Source organism: Panthera onca, chromosome A3 (genome assembly GCF_046562875.1).
Source record: "Panthera onca isolate mPanOnc1 chromosome A3, mPanOnc1 haplotype 2, whole genome shotgun sequence".
Lineage (NCBI taxonomy): Eukaryota > Metazoa > Chordata > Mammalia > Carnivora > Felidae > Panthera > Panthera onca.
In genome coordinates, this window is record NC_138341.1 from 109,125,234 (window position 1) to 109,151,642 (window position 26,409).

The 26,409-nt window shown below is 49.7% G+C and overlaps 1 protein-coding gene across 5 annotated transcripts in view; it reads left to right on the forward strand.

The window, feature by feature from the left end:
- The first annotated feature begins 215 nt into the window (after nucleotides 1-215).
- Nucleotides 216-26,409, forward strand: part of RASSF2 (Ras association domain family member 2) — a 43,946-nt gene continuing 17,752 nt past the window's right edge. The window contains exons 1-3 of one of the 5 annotated variants that reach the window (XM_078444242.2): nucleotides 2,119-9,714; nucleotides 10,765-10,912; nucleotides 25,363-25,453. In XM_078444242.2, coding sequence (XP_078300368.2) covers nucleotides 25,395-25,453 — 59 coding nt within the window. In that variant the 5' untranslated portion in view covers nucleotides 2,119-9,714; nucleotides 10,765-10,912; nucleotides 25,363-25,394. The other 4 variants (XM_060613010.3, XM_060613028.3, XM_060613000.3 and 1 more) reach the window with 4 other exon arrangements.

Below are 26,409 nucleotides of genomic sequence, written 5' to 3' on the forward strand. Positions count from 1 at the left end.
AGCCCATCCTCCCCACCCCTGCACTCCTACCCCCTCCCTGTCGCCCCCACCCCCAGCCCGGAAGAGACGCCGGCAGCCGGAGCCCCGACTCTCAAGCTGGGAAGGGGGGACGCGCAGCTCCAGCATTGTCTGGGAGGGAGGGGAGAAGCTCCGCCCCCCAGGGGGAGGGGAGGAGGGAGGAGGGAGGGACGGCGGGAGAGGAGGGGAGGAAGAAAGGCGAGGGAAGAGGGGCGGGGGAGAGATGGAGAGCTAGAGAAAGGCGGGGAGAGAGGCCGATCCGACGCGGTAGGGACGGATAAAGGCAGGGGGGCGGGAGGGGCGGAGGGGAGGCGAGGAGGGCGGGGCGCTCGACCCCCAATCGCGCGGCCGCCGCCTGCGCTGCCCGACTGGATTTGAGCCGGGCCCGCGGATCGCTGACCCAGGCGCGCGCTGGAGCAACGCCCCCGCCCCCGCCGAGGCACCCCCACTTTTCAACTCCGCGGGCGATGCAGCCGGCTGGGGACGCAGGCAAGGCTCGGGGCGCGGGGCAGCGGGCGCGGGATGCGGGGCGCAAGGTGCCGGGCGCGGGCCGGTCCTCTCTCCCCCGCCTCCCTCCAGCCTCGCCGAAAGTTTTCCCGCGGTGTTCCCAGCCGGGTCCAGGTCAGCGCCTCAGTCCTCGGCTGCCCTGGTCTCCTCCCTCCTCCCCCGACCGCCGGGGTTCCTGGGCGTGCGGACTCCCCGGGGGGCGCGTGGGCGCCAACCCCTGCACGCCCACCTTCTGGTCGGAGAAAGTTGTGGTCCCAAGCTCGTCTTTCCCCGAGACCCCTGGGGGTCCTTCCTTCTCTCCGCGCCAGGGGCGGCGACAGGAAGGCGCCCCCACCCCTTCTTCGGGGCCCCGGGACTCCGTGGTGAGCTGGGGCCGGGCAGCAGGTGCAAGGCTGGCAGGCCCGGACAGCGCTGGGAGTGCCCGACCCCAGCCCGGTCCCCATCTTCCCTGCCCAACGGACGGTTCCCCAGAGGCGGGTTCCAGCACCCAGCGCGGGCGGGCGGCGCGCCCGAGGCTCCTCCCGGAGGGCGCAGGGGCCCGGGGCCCTCGGTCCTCGTGGCACTTCCCTTTTGCGGTCTCCCCGCCCGCCTACGGAGCTAGTGCTGAGGTCGTGGGGGACCGCGGCTTCGCGTTCTCTCTCGCCCGAGAGAGGCAGGTGCCTTAGGCGACCCGGGTACTTCTGCATTTCGGGCGCCTGCTTTGCATTCAGCTCTTAAGCTGGGAAAGCCCTGGGGACAGCACAGAGAGGCGAGGTGGCCGGGCGGGGAGACAGAGGGCTCCATCTTACTCTGGGGCTCTCTGTGGGTGCTGGGTTGTTCACAGCACCTCTGCGCCTCAGTGACAGCAGGAGCTGAGCCCTAGGCTTCCCAGGTGTCCGGAATCCGGGTTCTCCCAGAGGAGAGAGGCTGTGACTAGTGTTGGCCAGGTTTATAGTAAGTACCTTAATGTGATGAATGAAAGTTTGAACCAGTGAGCTGACAAATAACAATTCATCCTGGAGTGAGACTCTGTTCCTGCCACAGTTGATCTTGGTACAATGGGAGGAAAGAATTAGAAACAATGATTCTTTTAAACAGCTGTGATTCAGAGCCAGGGGCCTTCTTGCCAGAGCATCTGGAGGAGGAATCTGGGGTTGGATTTATTTTACTTATCAATCCACATTTATTTCCTGGGAACTTTTTCTGCAGGTGGTCTGAGGAATTAAAGAAAGTTCTCACTGCTAAGAGATATGGGTTATTTTGAGGGTTATTTTTGTTTTTGTTTTGTTTTGTTTTTAGCTTGTGTCCAAATGCAGTGTCCCAGGGACTAAATGTGGAGTCAGCCTGGGAGGTGCCCACTTGGGAGCAGCGACCCTGGAGTGGCAAAGTGAGGGTGGGCACCAGCTTTCTGCTCTGGATCAGGCAGCCTGACGCCTGGGAACTGCTGCAGCCTGCTGGGCTGCGGGAGGCTACAAGAAGGTCTCAGTTGGTGGCTGAGCTGGGAGAGGTGGGGTAGGTTGGGAAAGACGGCAGATAGTTCTTGCCCTGGAAGAAGGAGAGGAAGCCGTAGATACAGCCTGCCTGGGCACCTGGGAGGGTGGGCTGGGACAGTTGGGGATTCTCTGTGCTGGGGACGCTGAGCGGGGAGTCTTGCCCCTCCTTCAGAAGACAGGAGAGCAGGGGTGCCGTACTGAGAGGCAGGATCATCTAGCGGCGGGGGCGGGGGGCGGGTAGCCCAGATATATCCCATGTTCCTCGCCCTTATTTTTGTGCTGGTGAAATCGGTTAAAATGAGGGGTATCTTCGGGGAGCCGGGCTGAAAGGGGGCCGGGGGACCTGGAGCCCCCAGGCCTGCCCCCCTCCAGGGGAAGGTGGGGTGTGTGCCCTCTGCACCTGACTGCGTGGGCCAGGGCATGTGCACCTGCGCCTGTGTTCCTCCCCTGGCAGCATCCCCACCTTCCCGAGGGGGTCTCATTCTGCCACGGGGGCTCCAGAGCCCGCCTGCCTCTCTGCATGTCTGCACTGCTTCTGTTTGGGGCTCCAGGACCTCTCTCCGGTTTGTGTTGTCTTGGAAGTTAGTTAGGAGTGGTGTACGACCTTCTTCTCAGTCCCTCAACCCCCCCTGTTCTCAGATGCGCTGTCCTACCTGGGGCCTGTCAGTCACCCACTGGTTTTGCTTTGATTTCTTCGTCTGTTTTCCGGGGCCCCAGAGCCAGGCTTCGTGTCTGCCTTCGGTGCGTGAGCTGCTTAGGAATGGCCGAGAGAGTTGGCTGGAGCCGTGCCCAGGACCGCACATCCTGGCACCTCCGCTGGAGTGCCAAAGGCTGTCCCAAAGCACAAAAGAACGTTGGCCTGATTCTTGCCTTCGGTCCTCCCCGGGTACTCGGGCAGGAAGTGTCCTCACCGGGAGGGTGTGTGGAGGCAGGACGAGATTGCCAGCGAATTCTGCTGAGAGGCTAGGAAATGGACTGGGATTTGCCTTGTGTCTCCTTCTCTCCCCCAGGGTGAGAAGCTGGGCAGGTCTCCGCGGTGTGCTCAGAACAGAAGACGTCCAGTCTCTCTGTTTTCAAGACAGTTGCTGAGAGCTGCGACCACGCGATTTACAGAACTGGGGCGGCGGTCCCTTTCTGCCACCTCCCTGCTTCTGCCACCACTCTTTACAGTAGGGTCCAGTGATTTACCCTAATGACCCACTGCCCTATTTAAGCACCTCCCCGCATCTCCAGAAGAATTTTAAATAAGTCCTTAAGGTGGGGTAATCTCCCACAGGCCTGTGATTGCTGGTTTCATTTCTTTGGCCTGCCTCCGGGCTCCCCTGGAGGAGATGTCTGTGTGAGAATGGAGGGAAGTGGGCACAGTAAACAGGGACGTCCTCCAGACTCGGCCAGCGGGGCGTCCAGTGGGTCATTTTTGATCAGCCCTGAGATGGCAGGCAGACTCTGGAGCCTGTAATCACAGGTTGGCGCGGCTGCTTGGGACGACAGCTTGAGGATGCAGAACTCCTGCCCAAGTCAGCTGCGGCTGAATCAGGGAAGGAAACCTTTCCCAGAAGTAGGGGGGTGGGGAGGGGCTCTTGGCTAATTCCCGTGGGATGAGCAAAGTGACTTAGAAGGACTTTGCCTATTCATTCCATTGATAAAACTTGACAAGAAGCTACCTTGTGCTGTCCTTGGGCATCTCAACCCCAAGTGATTTGGCAAGATAGGTTTAGTTGACCAGCACGGTGCTTTACCCATACTGGGCACTCAGTTAGATTTGTGAGATTTTGTTTTTTGTTAGATTGTGAGATTTTGTGTTTGTTAGATTAAGTGCTCATTTTTATTTTTTTTATTGTTTATTTTAGAGAGAGAGGGAGGGGAGGGGCAGAGAGAGAGGGAGACACAGAATCCGAAGCAGGCTCCAGGCTCTGAGCTGTCAGCACAGAGCCAGACGTGGGGCTCGATCTCAGGAACCATGAGATCATGGCCTGAGCCGAAGTCGGATGCTTAACCGACTGAGCCACCCAGGCGCCCCTAACTGCTCATTTCTAAAAGAGTAATGCAGAATATTGGATTTGGAGTTTGAATGTGGTTTTAACATTTTCGGCTGCATGATACCGGGCAATGTAATAGATGCTGTCAGCATCCTTCCCATGTTCCGTTGGCCTCAACCAGTGACTGACGAGAGAAGGTGATAAATACCCCAGTTCCCTCACATCTCTGCTGGGGTGACTTAGGGGCACGTGCTGTGCCGTCAGAGTTGCCTAGTAACTGGCTCCCTTCACTGGCTGCTGTCCCTTCCCTGTCTCACTTTCCCAGCCCTCTTCCACTTGCACTCAGATTCTTATTTGAGGGTCAACTTCCAGGGGAAACCAACCCAGGATAGGATTTAGTTCACAGTCATTTACCGGTAAATGTAAACAGTAATTTAAAGTCTCTGAGCCTCAGTTTCCCTAACTGTAAGATGGAAACTGTAACTGTCTCACCGTGATATTGTGATGTGCATTCAGACAGGAGCCTGGCACAGAGCAGGCATTCAGGCAGACATTTGCTGCTCATTGATTAACATAGAAGGGGCCGTGGTGGATTTGGGAGCAGGTATTATGATGGCCCATGAATGGCCAATGCTTTGGAAATAAGCTATCCTTAGGTGAGGAGAGGAAACTGAGCTCATCTGCTCATGGCTTTCACACCTAAGCTGTGACCAGTGATACATTTTGAACAACTGACTCTCTAGAGGTTGGGGGGAAGCCCTGCTTTGCAGTATTTGTTGATTTCTATAGTGTAAGTATTCCCACCGCGGCTGATTTCAAGTTACCAACATGGCGCCGTGAACACTAAGTCGGGAAGAGATGTACATAGTCAGCCCTTGAGAGCCAGTAGGAGCAGCTCCAGTTCGTAGCTGACCATGACCGAGCTGGGATGTGGCCTCAGTGATCTTAATTTTCAATTTTGTATACGAAGTAAGGAGGGTAAGAATTGTGCGAGGCGTCCACAGTTTGGGGTATGTTCAAGCTCTGCCCTTGAACAGCCGGCTGAATCACTCTGTGTGAGATGCTTCTGGGGTTTACTCAAAGACTATTGAAATGTTTATGCTGTTGTCTTTCAGGGCCTCAGTTTCCCCATCTCCGGGGTAAAGAATTAGACGCTTCCACTAGATCCTTCTGCCCCTGGGTCTCTTTAGGAAGAGTCCACTGCATTCGTCTTGCGTCCACTCAAAAACAAAACCTTTCACAAAGGAGAATCTTTCATGTGACCATACTTCTATTGTGCACCACAGGGCACTCAGCACTGGGCCCCGTTAGAGCCTTTTGCTGTGGTCTTCCCTGCTGGCAAAAGGGAATTCAGTAGAGATTAGCCCAGCCACGTTCTGCCTTCCTTGTGTACCGGTTTCTCTTCATGACACAGGCATGGCGTGTCCCCTGAGGAGGCCTGGGTGGTGGGGAGAGAGGAGCTGGTGTCTTCTGGAAGACTGTCCCCGCTTTCCTGAACCACAGTGCAATGTCACAGACCTCCAAGTGAAAGCCAAGAGAAGTCCACATGGAGAAGGAGACTTTCGTATGACAGAATCCAGCATCCCTGGTGCGGTTTTACTCCTAAGTCTCGGTTGACAGTCCTCTTGAGGGAGTCCCTGACTCAGCAATGCCACTGGTAGGAAGTCTTACCCTAAGGGTATAATTGGACAGGTGCAGGAAAATACGTGCACAGGGATGTCCCTTGCACCATTATTTGTAATAATAACAACCACCAAAATGGAGACTAAATCCCAACAAAAGGAAGCTTGTTCTTATGGTACAGGTATCCCTCGCTTTTTGAAAGTTCTTTGCCTTTATGCTGCTTGGCTTTTATGAAAGATCTACCTTTGTACCTGTTTTTTTCTAGCAGAAAGAAATCTGAAGGGGATTTTCACTTTTATGAAAATAGGCGAAAAGCAAAAATAGCGTTCAGTGTTTGTTTTGCAGCAAACTAATGTAGAGGCTACGTACAACCTGAGCCCTGAGAGTGGTCCCACCAGGCTCCTTCCCTGGGCCCAACACTCAGCATGTCGGCATCGAGCCTCAGAGCTTTGAACTGGGTTTGTGAGCACCTGTGCTTGTTTCAATTTATTTTGCGTATCCGTTAGCAAGATGTGACCTGAGGTGTCGGAAAAGCCTAAGAGAGGTTCTTTTTGGGGTCTAGGAGTGCTAAAAATTTTTTCCATACAAATTCATGGGAATTGCTTCTTTGCTTTATACGACTTCGGCTCACAAAAGTTTCACAGGAACGCTCGACTTCTGGATGGAAGGGAAGACCCGCATATCTATACGCTGGAATACTGTGTGGCCACAGAAAATACAGGGTACAGATGTGCATCTATTCCTGTGGAAAAATATATTTCTAAAAAGCAGGTTACTGAACTGTGCTATTTGTAAAATGTATCATACCCTCTATTTTATATTTGTCTCTGGAAGGATGTACGGCAAAATGTTCATAGTGATTGTTTCTGGTGAAATTTGGGGAGATACTGACCTTCGTCTTTTAAAAAAAATATTTATTTATTTTGAGAGCGAGGGAAAGCGTGAGTGCGGAAGGGGCAGAGAGAGAGGGAGAGAGACAGAATCCCAAGCATCGATGTGGGGCTCGATCTCATGACTGCGAGATCATGACCTGAGCCGATACCAAGAGTCAGACGCTTAACCAGCTGAGCCACCCACACGCCCCGATCTTAGTCTTTTTTTAAGTTAAATATTTATATTTTTTATTTTTAATTATGGTAAAATATACATAATATAAAATCTATCCCTTTTATCCCTTGTAAGTGTACAGTTCAGGGGCTGTCTAGTCCGTTGGGTTCATTGTAATGTGATATCACCGACTGAGTGACTTAAAAACTACAGAAATGTGTTTCTCATGATTCTGGAGGCTGGAAGTCCAAGGTCAGGGTGTCACCATGGGCGGGTGAGAGCCTTTTCCAGGTCTCTGACTTTGCATTATACCTTCACATGGCAGAAAGGATGGGGGGGGCTCCATGAGATCTCTTTTATGGGGGTGCCAATCCCATTCATGAGGGTGGAGTCACCCCTATGAATCATACCCAAAGGCCCCATTTCCTCATCCCATCACGTGTTTTTTTCTTTAAGTTTTTTAAAAAATGTCTATTTATTTTTGAGAGAGACAGAGACAGAGCATGAGTGGGGGAGGGGCAGAGAGAGAGAGGGAGATACAGACTTTGAAGCAGGTTCCAGGCTTTGAGCTGTCAGCATAGAGTCCAACGCGGGGCTCAAACTCACGGGCCGGACGGTGCAATCATGACCTGAGCCGGAGTCGGACGTTTAACCGACTGAGCCACCCAGGCGCCCCATATACCATCACATTTTGGGTTAGGATTTCAACATATGAATGTGGAGGGACACAAACATTCAGACAACAGCAGTGACATTAAGTGCATTCCCATTGTTATCCAACCATCACCAGTATCCATTTCCAGGACTTTTCCATCATCCCACACAAAGACTCTACCCATTGAACATTAGCTTCCCACTCCTTACCCTCAAGCCTCCCACAGCCCCTATTCCACTTACAGTCTTGGGGTTCACTGTGCCTTGAACGTAAGAGCTGTCCTGTAGTGAGTGAGGTCCAAACCAGGTAGAGGTGAGTTGTTGAGGCCATCTTCCTTGAAGATTGAGAATGAGATCCTCCACATTTCAGTTTCAAGCATCCTTTGTGTGTTCCGGGCTCTGAGGCTCAACTTGACCCGCTCAATGCCCACCATGGTGGCTGTGGTTATGGCTGCTGAATGTTCTGTCCATAGGCAGGGTGACCTGCCTGGCATGCAGGGAGGACTTTAGTTGGTGGGGGTCCATGAGGCCCCAAGTGCTCTGGAGACATGGGTGGTAGCCTTAGATAGTCGGTGCCCTCTTCCTAAAGCTCCATACGGGATCTTACAGCTGGTCATACAGACATTTGGGATAAGGATTACTTTCTTATGCCTGTGACAAGATAATCAGGCACATGGTATAGTGGGGTGGGGAACAGGGGAGATGGTGTGTATGCTTCAGCTTCAGGTTGAGTCTGAGGTAAGAGGGGGTCGGGAAGCTTCAGGACCCAGAATTGGGAAACCAGGTCACGTGTTCAGGCGTCACGGGAGTGGATCACGTGGCTTTTCTCTGGAACACCTTGTTCTGTGGGAAAAGCTTGAACTTTCTTGGTAAGTGAGCTCCCGGAAGGGCCTGTCAGGCTCTCCAGGGGGTCAGCCATAGGATGTAGGTCTGGGAAGGACAGACTTGCCCACTGGACTCTGGAAGTTTCTTTACCTGGCCCTGTCTGTTTCCTCTCTGCCCCGTGGGAGGCTGCTCTTTTAATCCTAGACAGTCGGGGAAGTGTAAAGATTTTACAGAGATGGCCTTTGAAGCCCATGTTGAGGAGAAGTCCTGTTTTTCACGCTGTTGATTTTTCTTTAGGGTCATTTGGCTGGCTGTAGGGCAGGCAGAAGAGGGTGTGAATGTGGTTTTGTGGAAAACTTCCCCTCAGCCTCCTGGAAATGTTCTGGAAACCCCCAGATGAGCCATCTCTCCTGGTAGTAGGACGGGTCTGAGATCTGCTGCGTGAGAGTGAATTTTTCCACACGCACAGGGGGTTAAGGGGGTTAAAGGAAGGTGGATGTAAGATGCCCCACCATGGCTGCCCCCAGGGAGGGCCCAGCACACATTGGATTCTTCCTTTGCTGTCCCTTCCTTACTGCTTCTGAAGTGCAAGGAACCTGCCCAACTTGGGGAGTGGGTGGGGTGAAGGAGGCCCACCCTCCTGGCTCTTGGGTTTCCAGTCCTGGCCCCGGGTAGCCAGGAGCAGAAACCCCAAGATCTCTGCACACAAAACTCAGAATCTTAGCCTAGAGCACCAAAAAAGGAAAAACTGCTGGGGTTCCCTGAGGAAGGGGAAGTGAGGTCAGAGATGGGTCTCAGAGAAATCACTCAGTAAACAGGAAGAGTGGCCAGAAAGAAACCTGTGCTTGTCAGAAACAGGGAACTGAAGGCAGCCCCTCCTCACCTGCCCAGATCGGTCAGCACGTCCCCGCAGAGCCGAGATGCTAACCACAGATAGCGAGTGGGGGCCCCAAGGGCAAGGACTCATCCAGAACTTGGGCCCTCCCCGTGGGTCGGGGCTCCACCTAAACCCCATCATTATTGGGCTGGAGGAAAGCCTAATTCACCCTTCCCGAGGTACAACATTAAGCTACCCTATAAAATAGCTCTTGGTTCTGAGAGATGCAGGTCAAGAAATGCTGTCTTATTTGCCTGGTTAGGGCCAGTGTTTCCTCCACCAACTTCCCGTTCTTTTCCTCAGGCCAAGTCAGCCATAGAGAGTTTCCCAAGTTGTTGGAGTTTAGCCCCTGCAGGGGGTAATCTTGGTGAGGCCCTTCTGGTTAAAGATGACGAAGGTGCTGCTTTAGGGAGGTGGATGTAACCAGGCCCTTCCTCGGCAGGTCTGTCAGATTGGAGGGTTAGATTTCTAAGTCTTTAGTTTCTCTGAGCCAGAGTCTAAATTCTACACACACGCATGCGTGCGTTTTTTTTACCTCCTTAATGCCTTTTTTTTCCGTCCTGCTCCAACACCCTGGTTCTCTGATGGGAGCCTAAGGGCCTTTGGATTTCCTCCTAAACATCCATCCAGAAGGTCAAAAGCTCGTGGACGCCGGTGGGACTTTCCTATAAACAAGTAGTTGCTCATCCGGGCCTGCGAGGTGATTGTTTGGGTGAGTACCCGTGGTGACTTTCCAGGTCACTCACCTGGCCACCCGCCCGCTGGTGTGGAGTGGGAGGCAGGCCCTTCTGGCAGGAGTCCCAGGACCATTTCCTCATATCTGCCCCGACCACAGTGGGGACTCAGATCAGTGCACGGAAGGCCTGAGCAGAACAGGCCGGGGTCCCTGTCGGCCGACCGTGGAAAGAGCAGGGGCTTTGCACACCAAGCTGCCTGAGGGGGGACCCCAGCATGGCTTGAGTCTCAGCTGCTCATCTGGACGGTGGGACAGGCAGGGGCTGCCTCCTGGGATGGGAACCAAGTTTCCCATCAGCAAAGGCCTCGTATCTGTCATCAGTCAGGCCCCCAGGCTTTTTCCGGGCTGGGGGAGCAGGTGGTCTATGGGACCCACGACTGTGAAGCTAGCTCATTCTTTAGACAGAGGGTAGATGTGACTTAGGGTCTGTGGTTCTGTGATGCTGCAGGTGCCCAGGTCCCTGGACAAGGTCTCCATCCCTGGCTCCCGCAGGGTCTGCTTTACCTACGGCTTGCCTGTCCAGCCATTCACTCACTTACCTCCCCTCCCCAGGACTCCTGGACCCACCGTGGCTGGCCGCTAAAGCCAGCCTATCCCTGCCTGTCCTGCTCAGCCCATTCCCCCATGTCTGGCATTTCGCCAGGGTACCACAGAAGGAGCCCCGGGCTTCTTGTCAGCTCTGTGACCTGGGACAAGTTGCCTGACCTCTGGGACCTTCTGTTTCCTCATCTGTAAAACGGTGAAAATAAAGCCTTCCCCATGGGTTCTTTCTTGTAGGGAATAAGATAAAGCTTCTAGAGCCTTGTTACCGGCAGTGGCAGCATCACTTGGGAGCCCGCGAGGAGTGCACATTCTCCCATCCAGAAGTTCTGAATCGGAAACTGGGGGGGAGGGGGAAAGGAGTCTGTATGTGACGAGCCCTCCAGGGGATTCAGGTACACCCTCCAGTGTGAGAACCACCCCTCTGGACATGGCTGGGTCAGCCGATTTGTCGCTGAAAACTCTTTTCTCCCCCTTCCCCTCAAGAAAGCTTTCTCGGCAAGAACTCGAGGGCTTCAGCTTCTCCACCACACAGTCCGACGTTTGACCCCAGCTCCGTCTCTTCCTGGCTGTGTGTTTTGGGACAAGCTACTTCGCGTCTTTGTGCCTCCTTGGTTTCATCTGCAAAATGGGGGTATTAGGGTTTCTTTCTTCACGGGGTTGTTGTGGGGATTCGATGAGTCCAAGCAGATACTAGGTGGCCCATAGTAAGCTCTCATTTAGGGTAGCTGTCTATTATTCGCATTTGGTATTTTATTATTAGCACGGTGATAATATTGTGATTGTTCTTTTCCTGATTTGTGGGGGAAACAGGTGTCAAGGTGCCTCCTGAGACGAGTGTTCTGCTAGTTCTCTTGCACTAAGCCCCTTTCCACCTGCCAGCCTCTTCCCAAATACCTTCCGCTCCCCCTTTCTTGATGCTTAGCGGGCTTTTGAGGTGGCGATTGGCAAAGCCTTTCATTCACGGTCAAATGTAAAGCTGAGAAAGTGCAGTACATACACTTGGGACACTTGACCTTAACCCTACGTCCCTTGGCAGTGTTTGGTGCCAGACTCTTTCTCGAGCAGAGTGATTGGGAGAGCTGTGTGGGTGGGTCACTGGAGGCCTAAATGCCTGGAAAAGGGGACAGAGGAAGTGCATTCAGAGAGGGGAAGATCAGTGGGGTGAACAGGTCCCGGAGAGGTCACGGCCCTGGCCAGTAAGTGGGCCTTTCATTGAATAAAGCAGGCAGGTGGAAGGCAAAATGTGCCCTATTTCCTTCCCAAGCAGCCTGAATTTTGCCTGTGTCTGGGACAGGATCAAGTTCAGGTTCAGGAACCAGGAGGTGGAATCGCTTGCAATCTCTAGAACTTGGCAGGGTCCCAGGCCACAACTCTTGTGTCCTTCCTCGTGTGGCGCAATAGGGTTGGGGTTTCCTGTTTGCCATCGACACTTCTTCCTGCCCCTATACCAAGGAGCTGAAATGCAAGGGGACTATCTCCTCTGCCACTGCTTGGTGACAAAACGGAGTCTCTCAGGAGACCTGATGAGAAAGTCTTTAACACTATAGTATGAAGCGCTGTGTCAGATAACTTTCTGCTCCAACCCAGGGGCTCCCGATTGTCCCCAGGAGGCAGGGCAGCACTCAGAGAAGAGGTGGGGACAGGCCCCAAAAGGGGAAGCTGTGGGCCTCCAGCGAGCGTTTCCTTTGTATCTGGAGCCTGGGGCTGGCTTCCTGGCTTCTGCGGTACGGTGCCCTGCATGACGGAGCCCTTTTGCATCAGCTAGCTGTGGCCCTGAACACACTGATCCTTTGCGATGCTCTACACCGTCCCCTCACCCCTTTGAAAGATTAGTAACGGGGAGGGGGTGCTAAAGATCCAACTTAGTTTGCTTTGAGAAGATCCTATTCCTTCCATTTTTGAAAGGCTGCTTTGGGGTACATTTCGTGGTGTCCTCAGTCTACACAGCTGTATCCCTATCGGACTTTAGGATCGTTCTCAGCCCTGGTTGTACATTGGCACCACCTGCGAAGGCTTTAAAACTGCTCATGCGGGGCACCTGGGGGGCTCAGTCGGTTAAGCTAAGCGTCCAACTCTTGATCTCCGCTCAGGTCATGATCTCGAGGTTCGTGGGATTGGGCCCCGCGTCCGACTTTGCGCTGACAGCACGGAGCCCGCTTGGGATTCTCTGTCTCCCTCTCTCTCTGCTCATGCTGTGTCTTAGTCAAAATAAGTAAACTTTGAAAAAAGCGGTCATGCCTGGGGCCCTTTCAGGGGGTCTGCTGTCATCAGTATGAGTTGCAGCCTGGGTATCAGGAATTTAAAATCAGCTCCTCTTGCCACCCACCCCCCACCCCCACCCCGAGCCCCATCCTCAGGGAGAGTTTAATGAGTGCTAGAATGAGAACCTCTGAGGTGTCCTGTGTCTCAAGGCAGCTGCTTCTCCTTCCTGCCCTGGTTTCGGCCGAGGCCTAGCAGACTGCACATCCCTCTCGTTGGTCAGAGGGCGGCTCTGTGGGGTTTGCCCCCCTGGGAACTCTCTGCGGCAGGCCCTCCCCTCCCCTGTCTCGTTCTCCTAGCTGTACTTTCTTAGATACTGGGACTGCCTGGGTGCTGGAAACCGGCTGTTGCCCCCGGCCCCCATCCTACCCTGGTTGCTGAGCTCAAGCCTGGCTCCTGCCGTGCCACCAGGAAGAGAGTTTGGGAAACAGAGTGGGGTTCTTTATCTCATTCTCGACTTTCCTGCCAGGGGTTGCCAGCCTTTCTGTTCTGCATTTGCCCTTCTCCCTCTGGGGGCTTTTCAGTTCCTTTGTGTCTAGGCCAGAACAGAAACGGTAGGGATTAGCCAGCGTCTCGGGGATGCTCTGAGACCAGAATTAACTACGGTGTGTTCTCCAGGCCCCCTGACAGGAAGGGAGTGAGGGCACCGGAGTCTGGAGCAACCAAGAGCTGAGAACACAGGAGACCTTGCTCTCTTCGAAGAGAGCTTTGGATGCCTTTTCCCACCTCCTTGAGCTTCTTGAGTGCTTAATGTTTGCCTTCCTCACAGGAAGCTGAGCCGGTGACTTTCAAGGGCTTGCACGGCCCCTCATTTATTCTTGGGGAGGCTGGAGACACCTGTGAGTGGGGGAGTCCGTGAAAAGGAAGAGGGAGGGATCTTTTGTGCAACAGCTGCAGGGGTTTGACTGGTCCGGAGCTGGGGCAAGTCTGCCCCCATTCCTGCAACTTAGCCTCCAGCCAGCGGCACCTGGCTGGCTCCTGCCCCCAGCTGCTTCCTCCCAGCCTGAGGGTGGTGGGAGAAAGTGGATTGCTCATGAGTCTGAGCTGCTTCCCAGTCCTGGGAACTGTTCCCAGTCCTGGGACCCTCCTCCCAGAGGGGCTCTCAGCTGATGGCTGACTGGCGCAGGGGAGCAAAGCCTGGCCTGCCTGTCTGAAGCAGGGACAACTCTGTGGAGTTATTCACATGCCGGAGTTCCCATGGGATCAGGCTATGGCTGGGGTCCAGCTGACCCCGGTGACCCAGTTCCTTCCCCGGCCCGGCCCTGCTTCCCTCACTTGCGTACAGGTTTCTCTCAAAAACACTTCCTTAGTAACTCATGTGCCCCCAAATCCTTGTTTGGGGCTCTGCTTCTAGGAATCCTCTTACCTAAGACGGCAGGAACCCGCTCCCTCCCTGGAAGAAATAATGATAATGGAAACACCAGATGGATGGTTTCTGTGTGGTGGTTAAGTGCTGGGGTGGAGGGCAGGTTGAGGCGTGAGCGCCTGCCCCCGACACTGCCCAGGGGCAGCGGGGACACTTTGAAGGAGGAGCTAAGTTTTGGATCAGGGTCTGGGGAGCATGTGAGTTTGCTTGGGTCTGTAGAGGAGCATGGACACAGAGCGTGAAAAGCAGACCCAGAAAGTTCTCTGTGGCTGGGGTGTCACCCTCCAGTTGTGTAGGAACCTCTCCTCTGTCAAAACGTTCTCTTGGATCTTAAAGAGGGTTGTGTCCCCAGGTTGTCTTTGGTGCAAGCAGGAAGTAATGGATGGGTAGTCACGTGAAACATACAAACTAGGTTGCACCAGCAAGGTACATGGTATTGCCCAGGCATTTGAGGGAGCCGAGGAGCACCTAGAACATTCTGCCAAGGCATGATGTCAGTGCCAGTAGGAAGGACTGACTCGTCCTTTGGCCCCAGCGGGTCTTCAGTGTGACTAAACCCCGGGAGGCTCGTGTCCCGATGTGGCAAGCCCGATATTTCGCACATCTCCAGACCTTTTAGCAGATGTGGTTCAAAATACACTCCACCTCTTAAAGTCTTTCTACAGGGAAGTCATGTTGATTTAGAATGCTTGAGGAGGGGCGCCTGGGTGGCTCAGTCTGTTGAATGTCTGGCTTCGGCTCAGGTCATGATCTCACACTCCATGAGTTCGAGCCCCGCGTCCGGCTCTGTGTTGACAGCTCGGAGCCCGGAGCCTGCTTCCGATTCTGTGTCTCCCTCCCTCTCTGCTCCTCCCCTGCTCATGCTCTGTCTCTCTCTGTCTCAAAAATAAATAAAAACGTTAAAAAATTTTTTTTAGAATGCTTGAGGAGTGAAAGACTCTGTTCACAGAGGAAGTTCAGTAGGTGTAAATAGGATTTAGACTCCCAAAGAGCAGCGCCACATTACAAAATATTTTTGATAAATAGCTTTTTATGAAGTTCTTTTCCTATGAAGTTTATGTGTTGTGTCAGAGTTGTCCTTCATCCGTGTCCCCTTTCTCTCCCCTTCTTTTTCTGTGTGGGAAGCTATGAACCGTGAGCCGTTTCAGTTCTGTGTCTGAGATGCTGGCCGATGTGGGAAGCCCGGCCTTCCTCCCCATCTAGTTGGCTCTTCCTCAGAGAGATGGTGGCTTGCCACTTGTGCATCCTCAAGGCATCGTGGAAGCATTGCTTGTAAGTGATCCTTACAAGGCATTTTGGAGTCCCAGAGTGCTCCGCAAATTCCTGATAATAAGAGACAAGGCAGAAGAGTTGCAACAGCCACCGAACAAATCCCTCTCTCCGAGGCTGCAGACATTGGCAGGCGCCTTGGAGGAAGTGTCCAATTGAATCCACATTCCAGCCCCATCGACCATCTTCCTCCGACCCCTCCTTGTGCGAGGAACAATACTCTGTTTAAGGAATATCAGACTGAACTCTAAATTTCCGGCCCTTTGTTAGCTTTGCTGCTGTGTTTGCCTTAAAGTGAATGTTAATGTAGCTGACACTCCCCCCCCCCCCCACACACACACACTCCCGTCTCCCCCAGCCCTCTCCACCCCTGTCCCCTTCCCTCCTCCAAAACCCCCAACTGGTTGGAGGCAGCCAGTGATTTGTGGTGATAGTTGCAAAGCTTGTGAAGGGAGATGCAGGTGTTGGTCTCAAGACAGACAAAGAAAGGATTGGGTCCTAGAATCAGTTACTTATTTTATTTTATTTTATTTTATTTTATTTTATTTTATTTTGTGTTTCTTTTTTTTTTTTTTAATTTTTTTTAACATTTATTTAATTTTGAGAGACAGAGCACAAGTGGGGAGGGGCAGAGAGAGAGAAGGAGACAGAATCCGAAGCAGGCTCCAGGCTCCGAGCTGTCAGCACAGAGCCCGACGTGGGGCACGAACCCACAAACCGTGAGATCATGACCTGAGCCGAAGTCGGAAGCTCAACCAACTGAGCCACCCAGGCGCCCCTGTGTTTATTTCTTTATTTTGAGAGAGAGAGTGCAAGTGGGGGAGGATCAGAGAGAGAAGGAGAAAGAGAATCCCAAGCAGGCTCCATGCTGTCAGTGCAGAGCCACATGAACCGCGAGATCATGACCTGAACTGAAATCAAGAGTTGGACGCTCAACTGACTGAGCCACCCAGGGGCCCCAGTTACCTGTAGTTTTAATTCAACCGTGTGGTAGGCTATTATTTTCCTAACACCCCTCACCCAAGACTTGTAAAAGTAAGAAAAAAGGTGGGGAGAAGTTCAGGTTGGAAACAAAGATGGAGGCAACACGAGCCAGTAGGTCTGATGCATAGCGATGGTCTTGCTAAGATCACCCAACACAGGTAGGGTGATGGGACCCCGGAGAATCCCCACATTTGGGCCATGAGACTACTTGCTTTTTATCAATCTGGCAAATACAAAAATAGTGGTTAGGGAGGTTGAACATCTTTTCGTAAATTTGCTAACTATTTTAATTTATTTTTCTGTGAATTCTGTGAAAGTATTCATGTTCTTTGCCCGATTTTCTGTTGGGTGTAGAATCTTCTTCTTATGGATTTATTAATTTTGCATATTAATGACATCAGCTAATTTTATATATTAATGGCGTTAGCTAATTTTACGTATTAATGACATTAGCCCTTTGTCACATGTATTGTAAATGTTTTCCCCCAAGTTGTCATTGACTTTTGACTTTGGACAGGGTAAAAAATTTTTTTCTAAACAGAAGTTGAAAATCTTTACAGATTGGTTCCATTTTGGTTTTTTTTCAATTATGCCTTCTGGATTTTGAGTCTTTCATAGGAAAGTCTTTCCCACTTCAAGTTTATATATATCCTATGTTTCCTTCCAGCATTTTATGTTTTAATGTTGAAATTTTTTATACAGATATCATTTCTTTTGGTGGAAGGAGTAAAGTAGGGGGTTAGCTTTCCCCTCCTCCCCTTTCCAAAGGCTAATCAATTCTCTAGCAACATTTTTAAAATTTATCTTTCCCCTGCTATTTAGATGTAGCCCACTTCTATGTTCCCAAATATATTTGGGTCTGTTTCTATATGCTGTATTGTTTTATTGATCTGCCTATTTTTTTCTCCAAGTACCAAATTGTTTTAATAACTGTAGAGAAGACTTAAATTCTCTAATTGGAGGGGCGCCTGGGTGGCTCAGTCGGTTAAGCGCCCAACTTTGGCTCAGGACATGATCTCACGGTTCATGAGTTTGGGCCCCATGTTGGGCTCTACACTGGCAGCAAGGAGCCTGCTTGGAATTTTCTCTCTCTCCCTCTCTTTCTGCCCTTCCTCTGCTCATGCTCTCTCTCTCTCAAAATAAATCAACTTAAAAAAAATTCACTAATTGGTATGTTCAGTGGATTTAAGAGGGCATGCTATCAAAGGGACTTGTCTTAAAACAGGACAGACTGCTTTCAGATGCAAAACAAAATTACCAAATTATAGCTTATGATGGAGGCAGTGAACAAAAGAGTCCTGCAGAAAACCCAATCTGTGAGTTAGATTAACTACAGAATTCTTTTTTTTTTTTTTTTAAGTTTATTTGTTTTCTGAGGGAGGGAGGGAGAGAGAAAACACACACATCAACAGGGAAGGGGCAGTGAGAGAGAGGGAGAGAGAGAGAGAGAGAGAGAGAGAGAGAGAGAGAGAATCCCAAGCAGGTTTTCCACCAGCATTTTGGAGCCCGATTTAGGGCTCAAACCCATGAACTGTGAGATCATGACCTGAGGCTGAAATCAAGAGTTGGACACTTAACCGACTGAGCCACCCAGGCGCCCCAGGTTAGCTGCAGAATTCTAGGAAAAGAAGGAGATGGAGGTTTGAGTAAAAATGATACAAGACTCGAGGGATCGGGGCAGGGACAGATGGATGGATGGATGGATGGACAGACAGTGCTAGAGAAAGAGGATTGGAGACATTGCCAAAGAAGAACCAAGAATGGAAGGAAGAGAAGAGTATCGAAGAAAGAATAGAATAACATTTCCCTGGTTGAGGAAAGACTTGAATGTTCACGGTGACGTCTGTCCACGGCCACTAACCTGGTGTCTGCTCCAGCCAGGCTGTGGGGTTGGCTCTGGCTGAGGTTCCCCCTGACGGCTCTGGGTTTTCTTCCTTGGGCTCCTACCACCAGCTCCCGGCTCTGCCGACCAGCCTCCCTTTCAAGGCACCTTTTCCTCTTGGCCTCCAGGGTACCGTGTCTCCCTGCTCCCCTTCCAGGGGCTCCTTTTCCTCTGCCCATCGCTGACCTATGGAGTGCATTGGAGCCCAGCCCCCTCAGCCTTCTACGCTTTCCCGACCTCCTTCCCTGGGAGTTGCGTGCTGTCACCTAACTGGGCCACAGACCGGGCTGTGCCTACCAGCCGCGGCCTGTGTGTGTGCATCATCCTGGACTCTGCCTTTAAGCCCACGGCCATTGCTTCTCGGCCTTTTGGCTAAGATCAAGTGTAACCCCACAGCAAATCTGGCAGCGTGCCCCTTTCCAAACCTTTTTATTGATGCGTCAACGACTTTTCCATCTACCTCTCTAAACCCTTTAGACATTGTGACTCCACCCCCATTGTCCCCTTCCCTGGGTCAGGACCCTCCAGGGGTCCCCTTGCCACCGTTCCCTTCCATAATCCTTTCTCAAAGCAGGTGGGGTGGGGCAATCGTTCTGAAGTTCAAGTCAGATCACACCCTCTCCTTGTGTTCCTCTTGCCACTGTAAAAATGACCCCAGATGCGGTGGTTTACTCTCTTACGTTCTGGAGGCCAGAAGTCTGAAAACGGTTTCACCGGGCCCAAACCATGGTGCCAGGAGGGCTCTGGGGGGAAACCATTTGCTTGCCTTTTCTGACTTGGAAAATTGTGTTCCTTAGCCCATGGCCCCTTTCTCCACCCTCAGCCAGTGTAGCACCTTCAAATTTCTCTTTCTGCTGGGCTTGTCTGTGGCAGATCCTCCCTCTGCCTCTCTTAGAAAGACACTTGTAACTACATTTAGGGCCCTCCCAGGTAACCTAGGATGGTCTCCCCATTTCAAGAACCTTAATTTAATCACACCTGGGGACTCATAAGGTAACATTCACAGGCTCCCGGGATTAGGACCTGGGTACCTTTGGGACCATTATTCAGCCTACCACACCTCCCGTGGAACCCCAACTCCTTGGCATGGTCAAGGTCCCCCATGGGCGCTACCCCATCTTCCACAGCTCCGGGGTGCATGCTGCTTCTGTCTGGACCACTCTGCCCTTCACCTTTACCTTTGTCAGCTGTACCTCATCATTGAGGTCTCAGCTGAGAGGTCACTTCCTCCAGAAAGCTCCCGGGAACACCCCAAGTCCAGATTAAGCGCCCTTCTGTGTGCTGCCATATACCTGCCTTCCTTGCTAGAACAGTCTCCTCCTGTCCATCTCCTGTTAGACCTTGAGGGCAGGACTGTGCCTGTTCACTTTGCTGTTGAATCACCATCAGGAAGCGCAACATGTGGCACAACGCTAGGCATACAATACATTTTTGTGAAATGTGTAAATTAAAATATACATAGAAAGGGTACTTTAAAAACTACTCACTAGTTATGGGTAATTGTCTTTTTAAAAAAATAACTTTTTCACCGGTCTGATTCTCTTTTTTCCTTCTTCTTTTTTTTTTTTTTTCCTGCAGTACATATGTATTCCTATTTTTATGATTTTTTTCCCTTTAGGAAAAATAGAGAAATTAACATTTATAATTTAGAGAGAACAGTTGTGTTCTTAGGATACTACTTTTGGGTACGCAGGTGGGGATTGAATTTTCTGAATGGAACTCAGCCCTTCAGCTCCCCTCCCCCACACTGATTGCCCCTCCTTTCGGGGGGCCTTTCGTGTTTGTTTCTTGTGGCTGCTTGAACACGTCACCGAAATGTAGCCCCTTAAAACGACACAACTTTATTACCTCGGGGTCTCACTGGGCTCAAATCAAGGTGTCAGCTGGGGCTGTGTTCTTTTCTAGAGGACCCAGGGGAAAAATTCACTTGCTCGTCCTTTTCAGCTTTTCCTTGGCTGGTGCCTGTCTTCCTCCAGCTTCGAAGCCAGCAACAGCAGATTGTGTCCTTCTCACATTGTACCACGATAACACTGGCTTTTCTGCCTCCCTTTTCCATTTTGTAAAAAATCTTGGCGAAATACCCATAAAATGTATCAGCTTCGTCATTTTTTTTTTTAAAAATTTTAGTATTTATTTATTTTTGGGAGACAGAGAGACAGAGTGCCAGCAGGGGAGGGGCAGAGAGAGGGAGACGCACGATCTGAAGCAGGTTCTAGGCTCTGAGATCCGAGCTGTCAGCACAGGACCTGACGCAGGGCTCGAACCCGCAAAGCATGGGATCATGACCTGGGCTGAAGTCGGACGCTTAACCGACTGAGCCACCCAGGGGCCCCAGCAACCAACTTTCTACCTTATGGTTCTATGACACTGGCTACTTTGGAGACTTCATATTGGTGGCATCAGCCAGTGTTTGTCCTTTTGTGGCTGGCTTATTTCAATTAGCAGAATGTCCTCAAGGGTCATCCATATTGTAGCACGTGTCAGAATTTCCTTCTTCTTCTTCTTTTTTTTTTTTAAATGTTTATCTATTTATTTATTGACAGAGAGAGAGAGAGAGAGAGAGAGAGAGAGAGAGAACAAGAGACCTAGGGAGGGGCAGAGGGAGAGGGAGAGAGAAATCCCAAGAAGGCTCTGTGCTGTCAGCAGAGAACCCGACGTGGGGCTTCAACTCATGAACTGTGAGACCATGACCTGAGCTGAAACCAAGAGTTGGCTGCTTAACCAACTAAGCTACCCAGACACCCCAGAATTCCCTTCTTTTTTTAAGGCTGCATAATATTTCATGGTATACCATACACCGTTAATGCATTCATCTGTTGATGGACATTTGAGTGGCTTCCAACTTTTGGCTGTTGTGATCGGTGCTGCTACGGACATGAGTATATACATATCTCTTCAAGATCTTGCTTTCTATCCTTTTGGATATATACTCAGAAGCGGAATTGCTGGATCATAGGGTAATTCTATTTTTAACTTTTTGAGGAACTGCCACATGGACCACATGTCCTCAGTGGCAGCACCATTTTACATTCCCCACCAACAGTGTCCAAGGGTTCCCATCTTTCCACAGCTTCATCAACACTTGTTATATCATGTCTTTTTTTTTTTTAATGTTTATTTATTTTTGAGAGAGAGAGAGAGACAAAGTGTGAGCAGGGGAAGGGGCAGAGAGAGAGGGAGACACAGAATCCAAAGCAGTCTCCAGGCTCTGAGCTGTTGGCACAGAGCCCGACACGGGGCTTGAACTCATGAACCACGAAATCATGACCTGGGCTGAAGTTGCACGCTCAACCGACTGAGCCACCCAGGCGCCCCTGTTGTATCTTTTTGATACTAGTCATTCCGACAGGTGTGAGATAGAGGTCTAATGTCATTCTTTTGCATGTGAGTTTTCAATTTTTCCAACATTTATGAAGAGACTCTTCTCCCCCGCTTGAATATTCTTGGCTCCCTGGTCAAATATTAATTGTATCTCCATGGGTTTATTTCTGGTCCCTAAATTCTGTTCCAGTGGTCTATGTGCCAGCATCATACTGTTTTGGTCGCTATAACTTTGTAGTAAGATTTGAAATCAGGAAATGTGATGCCTCCAGCTTTGTTCTTTCTCAGGATTGCTTTGTCTATTTGAGTTCTTTTATGGTTCCATACACATTTCAGGATTATATTTTCTGTTTCTGTGAAAAATGCCATTGGAATCTTGATAGCGATTGTGTTGTTCTAGAGATGGCCTTAAGTACTATGGACATTTTAGCAATATTCTTCTGATCCATGAACATGGGACATTTTTCCATTTGTTTTTGTATTTGTTTTCAATTTCTTTCATCAATGTCATTTAACTTTCAGTGTGCAAAATCTCTCACATCCTTGCCTAAATTTGTTCCTAAGTATTTTATTATTTTTGATGCTATTGTAAATGGGATTGTTTTCTTTATCTCTTCTTCAGATAGTTTGCTGTTAGTGGATAGAAACACAACCAATTTTTGCATGCTGATTTTGTATGCTGTGCCTTCACTGAATTCATTGATTAAGTCTAACAGTTTTTTGGTAGAGTCCTTAGGATTTTCTGTATATAAGATACTATCATCTGCAAACAAAGACAATTTTATGTCTTCTTTTTTGATTTGGATGCCTTGTATGCGTTTGTACTGCTTGATTGTTCTGGCTAGGATTTTCAGGACTGTGTTGAATAGGAGGGGAGAGAGTGGGCACCCTTGTCTTGCTCCTGATCTCAGAAGGAAAAGCTTTCAGGGTTTCACCATTGAGTGTGATGTTTGCTGTGGGCTTGTCATATCTGGCTTCTTTTATGTTGAAGTATGTTCCTTCTATACCCAATTGGTTGGAGTTTTTGTCCTGAAAGGATGTTGAATTTTGTCAGATGCATTTTCTGCGTCTGTTGAGATGATCATATGATTTTTATCTTTTGTTCTGTTGATGCGATATATCACATTTACTGATTTATGTGTGTGGAGCTATCCTTGCATCCCAGGGATAAATCCCACTTAATCATGTTCTGTGATCTTTTTATTTAAAGTTTATTTATTTACTTATTTTCAGAGAGAGAGAGAGAGAGAGAGCACCTGTGAACAAGGGAGGGACGAAGAGAGAGAGGGAGAGAGAGAGAATCACAAGCAGACTCCATGCTGTCAGCACAGAGCCTGACGTGGGGCTCGATCTCACAGACCGTGAGATCGTGACCTGAGCTGAAATCAAGGGTCAGATGCTTAACTAGCTGAGCCACCCAGGTGCCCTTCACGTTGTATGATCTCTTTAATGCACTGTTGAATTTGGTTTGCTAATATTTTGTTGTGAATTTTTAAATTTGCACTCATCAGGTATATTGGCCTATAGCTTCTTTTCTGGTAGGAGGCTCACCTGGCTACCAGGGTATCAAGGTAACACTGGCCTCATGAAATGAGTTTGGGAGTGTTCTCTCCTCTTCAAACTCTTTTGGAAGAATCTGAGAGGAATTGATATTGATTCTTCTTTTTTTTTTTTTAATGTTTATTTATTTTTGAGACAGAGAGAGACAGAGCATGAACGGGGGAGGGTCAGAGAGAGGGAGACACAGAATCTGAAACAGGCTCCAGGCGCTGAGCTGTCAGCGCAGAGCCCGACGCGGGGCTCGAACTCACGGACCGCGAGATCACGACCTGAGCTGAAGTCGGACGCTTAATCGACTGAGCCACCCGGGCGCCCCGATATTGATTCTTCTTTAAATGTTTGGTAGAATTCACCAGGAAACCATCTGGTCCTGGGCTTTTCAAAACCTGGGAAGTTTATGATTACTAATTCGATCTTACTTGTTATTGGTCTATTCGGATTTTCTTTTTCTTCACGATTCTGTGTTTGTAAATTGTACGTTTCTAGGAATTTGTCCATTTCTTCTAGGATATCCAATTTGTTGGCATATAATTGTTCCTAATATTCTCTTAAGATCCTTTGTACTTCTCTGGTATCAGTTGTAATGATGTCCAAATCGTGTCTAATTTTGTTTGAGTTTTTTCTCTTAATCTTACTAAAGGTTTATCAATTTTGTTTATCTTTTCAAAAAACGAGCTTAATTTCATTGGTCTTTTCTATTGTTTTTCTCTTCTCTCTTTCATTTATTTCTGCTCTGATCATTGTTATTTCCTCCCTTCGTCTAATTTTGGGCTTTGTTTACTCTTTTTCTAGTTCCTTCAGGTTGTTTATTTGAGATCTTTCTTTTTTCTTAATGCAGGTTTTTATTGCTATAAACTTCTCTCTTAGAACTGCTTTTGCTGTATCCCATAACTTTGATATGTTGAATTTCTTTTTTTTTAAATTTTTTAAAATGTTTATATTGAGAGAAAGAGAGAGAAAGTATGCACTGGGGAGGGGCAGAGAGAGAGGGAGACACAGAATCCAAAGTAAGCTCCAGGCTCTGAGCTGTCAGGACAGACCCTGATGCGGGGCTCAAGCTCACAAACTGCGAGATCATGACCTGAGCTGAAGCCGGACGCTCAACCGACTGAGCCACCCAGGCGCCCTGATATGTTGAATTTCCATTTTTGTTTGTATTAAGGTATTCTTGACTTCCATTTTGGTTTCTTCTCTGACCCATTGATTGTTCAGGATTGTGTTGTTTAATTTCTACATATTTGTGGATTTTCCAGTTTTCTTCCTACCATTGATTTCTAGTTCATACCATTGTGGTTGGAGAAGACACTTGACATGATTTCAATCTTAAGTTATGAAACTTGTTTTGTGTTTAGTTTACTTTGAAATGCATCAAAAACAAGATAGATTGTTGAACAGATAAAGGAACGTATAGCTGGACAGATGTGTGATAAAGAAGGATATAGTAAATGTTAAGGGTAGAATAGCCATGCATACATGGCTGTTCATTGTCTTACTCTAAATCTTTATGTTTGAAAATGCTCATAACAAAATGAAAAAACTTTCTGGTAAGCCATTACCCCAAGAGAGCCAATCCTTCATTCGTTTACATGCAGATGTACATATACCAGAAGTTCTAAACTGGGGGCAAATTAGCCCCAAGGGGACACTGGGTAATGTCCGGAGACATTTTGATTGTCATGACTGGTGGTGCTGCTGGCATCTGGTGGGTAAAGGCCAGGGATACTGCTAAACATCCTCCAACGCACTGGACAGCCCCCACAACCAAGAATGCCCTAGCCCCAAACGTCAATAGCGCTGAGGCTGAGAAAGCCTGACGTATATAGCTGAGTATCTGAATATAGATATCCATTCATATAGATGTGTATATGCATGTTTTATGCTTACATATATTTTAAACAAAATCGGACTCACAGTTTTATAACCTGTGTCTTCATAATGTATTGTCACGTTCCCAGGTAATTAAATTGGCTTTAACGCTGTCATATTTTAATGGCGATTATAGATGTATATGCTGTGATTTATTGGGCCCAGCTCGCTCTGGGCATTTTTAGGTAGTTGACCAATCTTTAGTCTACCTCAGTAGAATTTGAACCTTCGCTGTCAGACAAATCTCTATCCTGTGTGGTGAAGATATCTTCGGGAAAGGCTCGTTGGTCGTCCTCGGGACCACCTTGGGTGTCAGCATTCTCTGTGCCTGGAACGTTTGTTCTGGGGCTTTCCGAGGGCTGTCGTCTTGGGGTGGTTTTTCCCCAGCGGCTGTGGCCAGAGGAGGCAGCAGCCCACAGTGTGGCACCTCACCAGCCCTGGGTCAGCGTTGGGCTGTCCCAGCTGTGGATCGGGGGTGGGAACAGGGAGCCCTGTTCTCCCTCCCCTGGTCCAGGTTCTGCTGAGTTCCTGAGGACACAACTTGACTTTAACCTGTGTCTTTTCTCAAATATAGATCTCCCCTTCTGATGACAAGGGAAAGGAAGAATGGATTACAGTCACGAAACCTCCCTAGTCCCGTGTGGACAAGATAAATACATCTCCAAGTAAGGTTTTTTGCTGTAGTGTTGTGTCCCCAGGGGCCAGTCCCACATGGTTGGAAACCCCTGGCACAGGAGTCTCTTCTGTACGTGGGCGAGCAGGGGCTCCTGTCGGGGGGAAGAAGCGAAGCTCCCAATTGCGAACTAGTGACAGCACAGCAAGTTTGGTGCTTTAGATAAAAACATGCCCCCAGAGCCTGGCCATAGACCGCGAAGTAAAGACCTTCAAGACACGGCACCCTTGGGTGCTCAAAAGAGATGGTGCCCTGGAGGGCTCCCAGGAGGAGGAGTTAATGGGGGTGGCTCGCTGTGCTACCTGTGGTGTCCCTTTGGGGGGGGGTCCCAGCTGGGCTGGGTCCCTGTGCTGCTGGCATTCTGACTAAACGTTCAGGTGCCCCCTGAACAGAAGGAGACAGTTTCATTGCTCTCTATGTACAAAAATCTCTCGAGCTCAGATTTCTGGCTAATGTGAGCCAAAGTGGACTCTTCCAGATTATCTGTTTGAGGATGTATTTTTATATCCGGCACCAGGATTTGTTCACGCTGGGTGCTCTGTATCTGAGCTAAATGTTTAGCTTATCTGCCACCAAATTGTTTTAATTCCTTTACACATATTTAGCCATATACAGACACGCAGTTGTGTGAGATATGGATCGCTCTTATCTCCTCATTGACGGATTTCCCCGGGGACTTCTGCTGACCAGTAATTTGAGATCTGTGTGTTCAAAAGGGCCAAACGGCTCTTGCGTTAGGTTATTTGGAGTCGCATTTTTCACTAATTCACTTAGGCTTCCATAGAATTACTCCGATTTTTCTAGGTTTAGCTTGGCAGGAGATTCTTGGAATTTCAAGCCAGCTTTGACCTCTGGTGTGGCCCCGCATCGCTGTGTTGAAATGGCTGGAGTCAGAGAGACCGAACTTCATAACCTATTGCCTGAGATGAGGCAAAAGCACACGGCAGC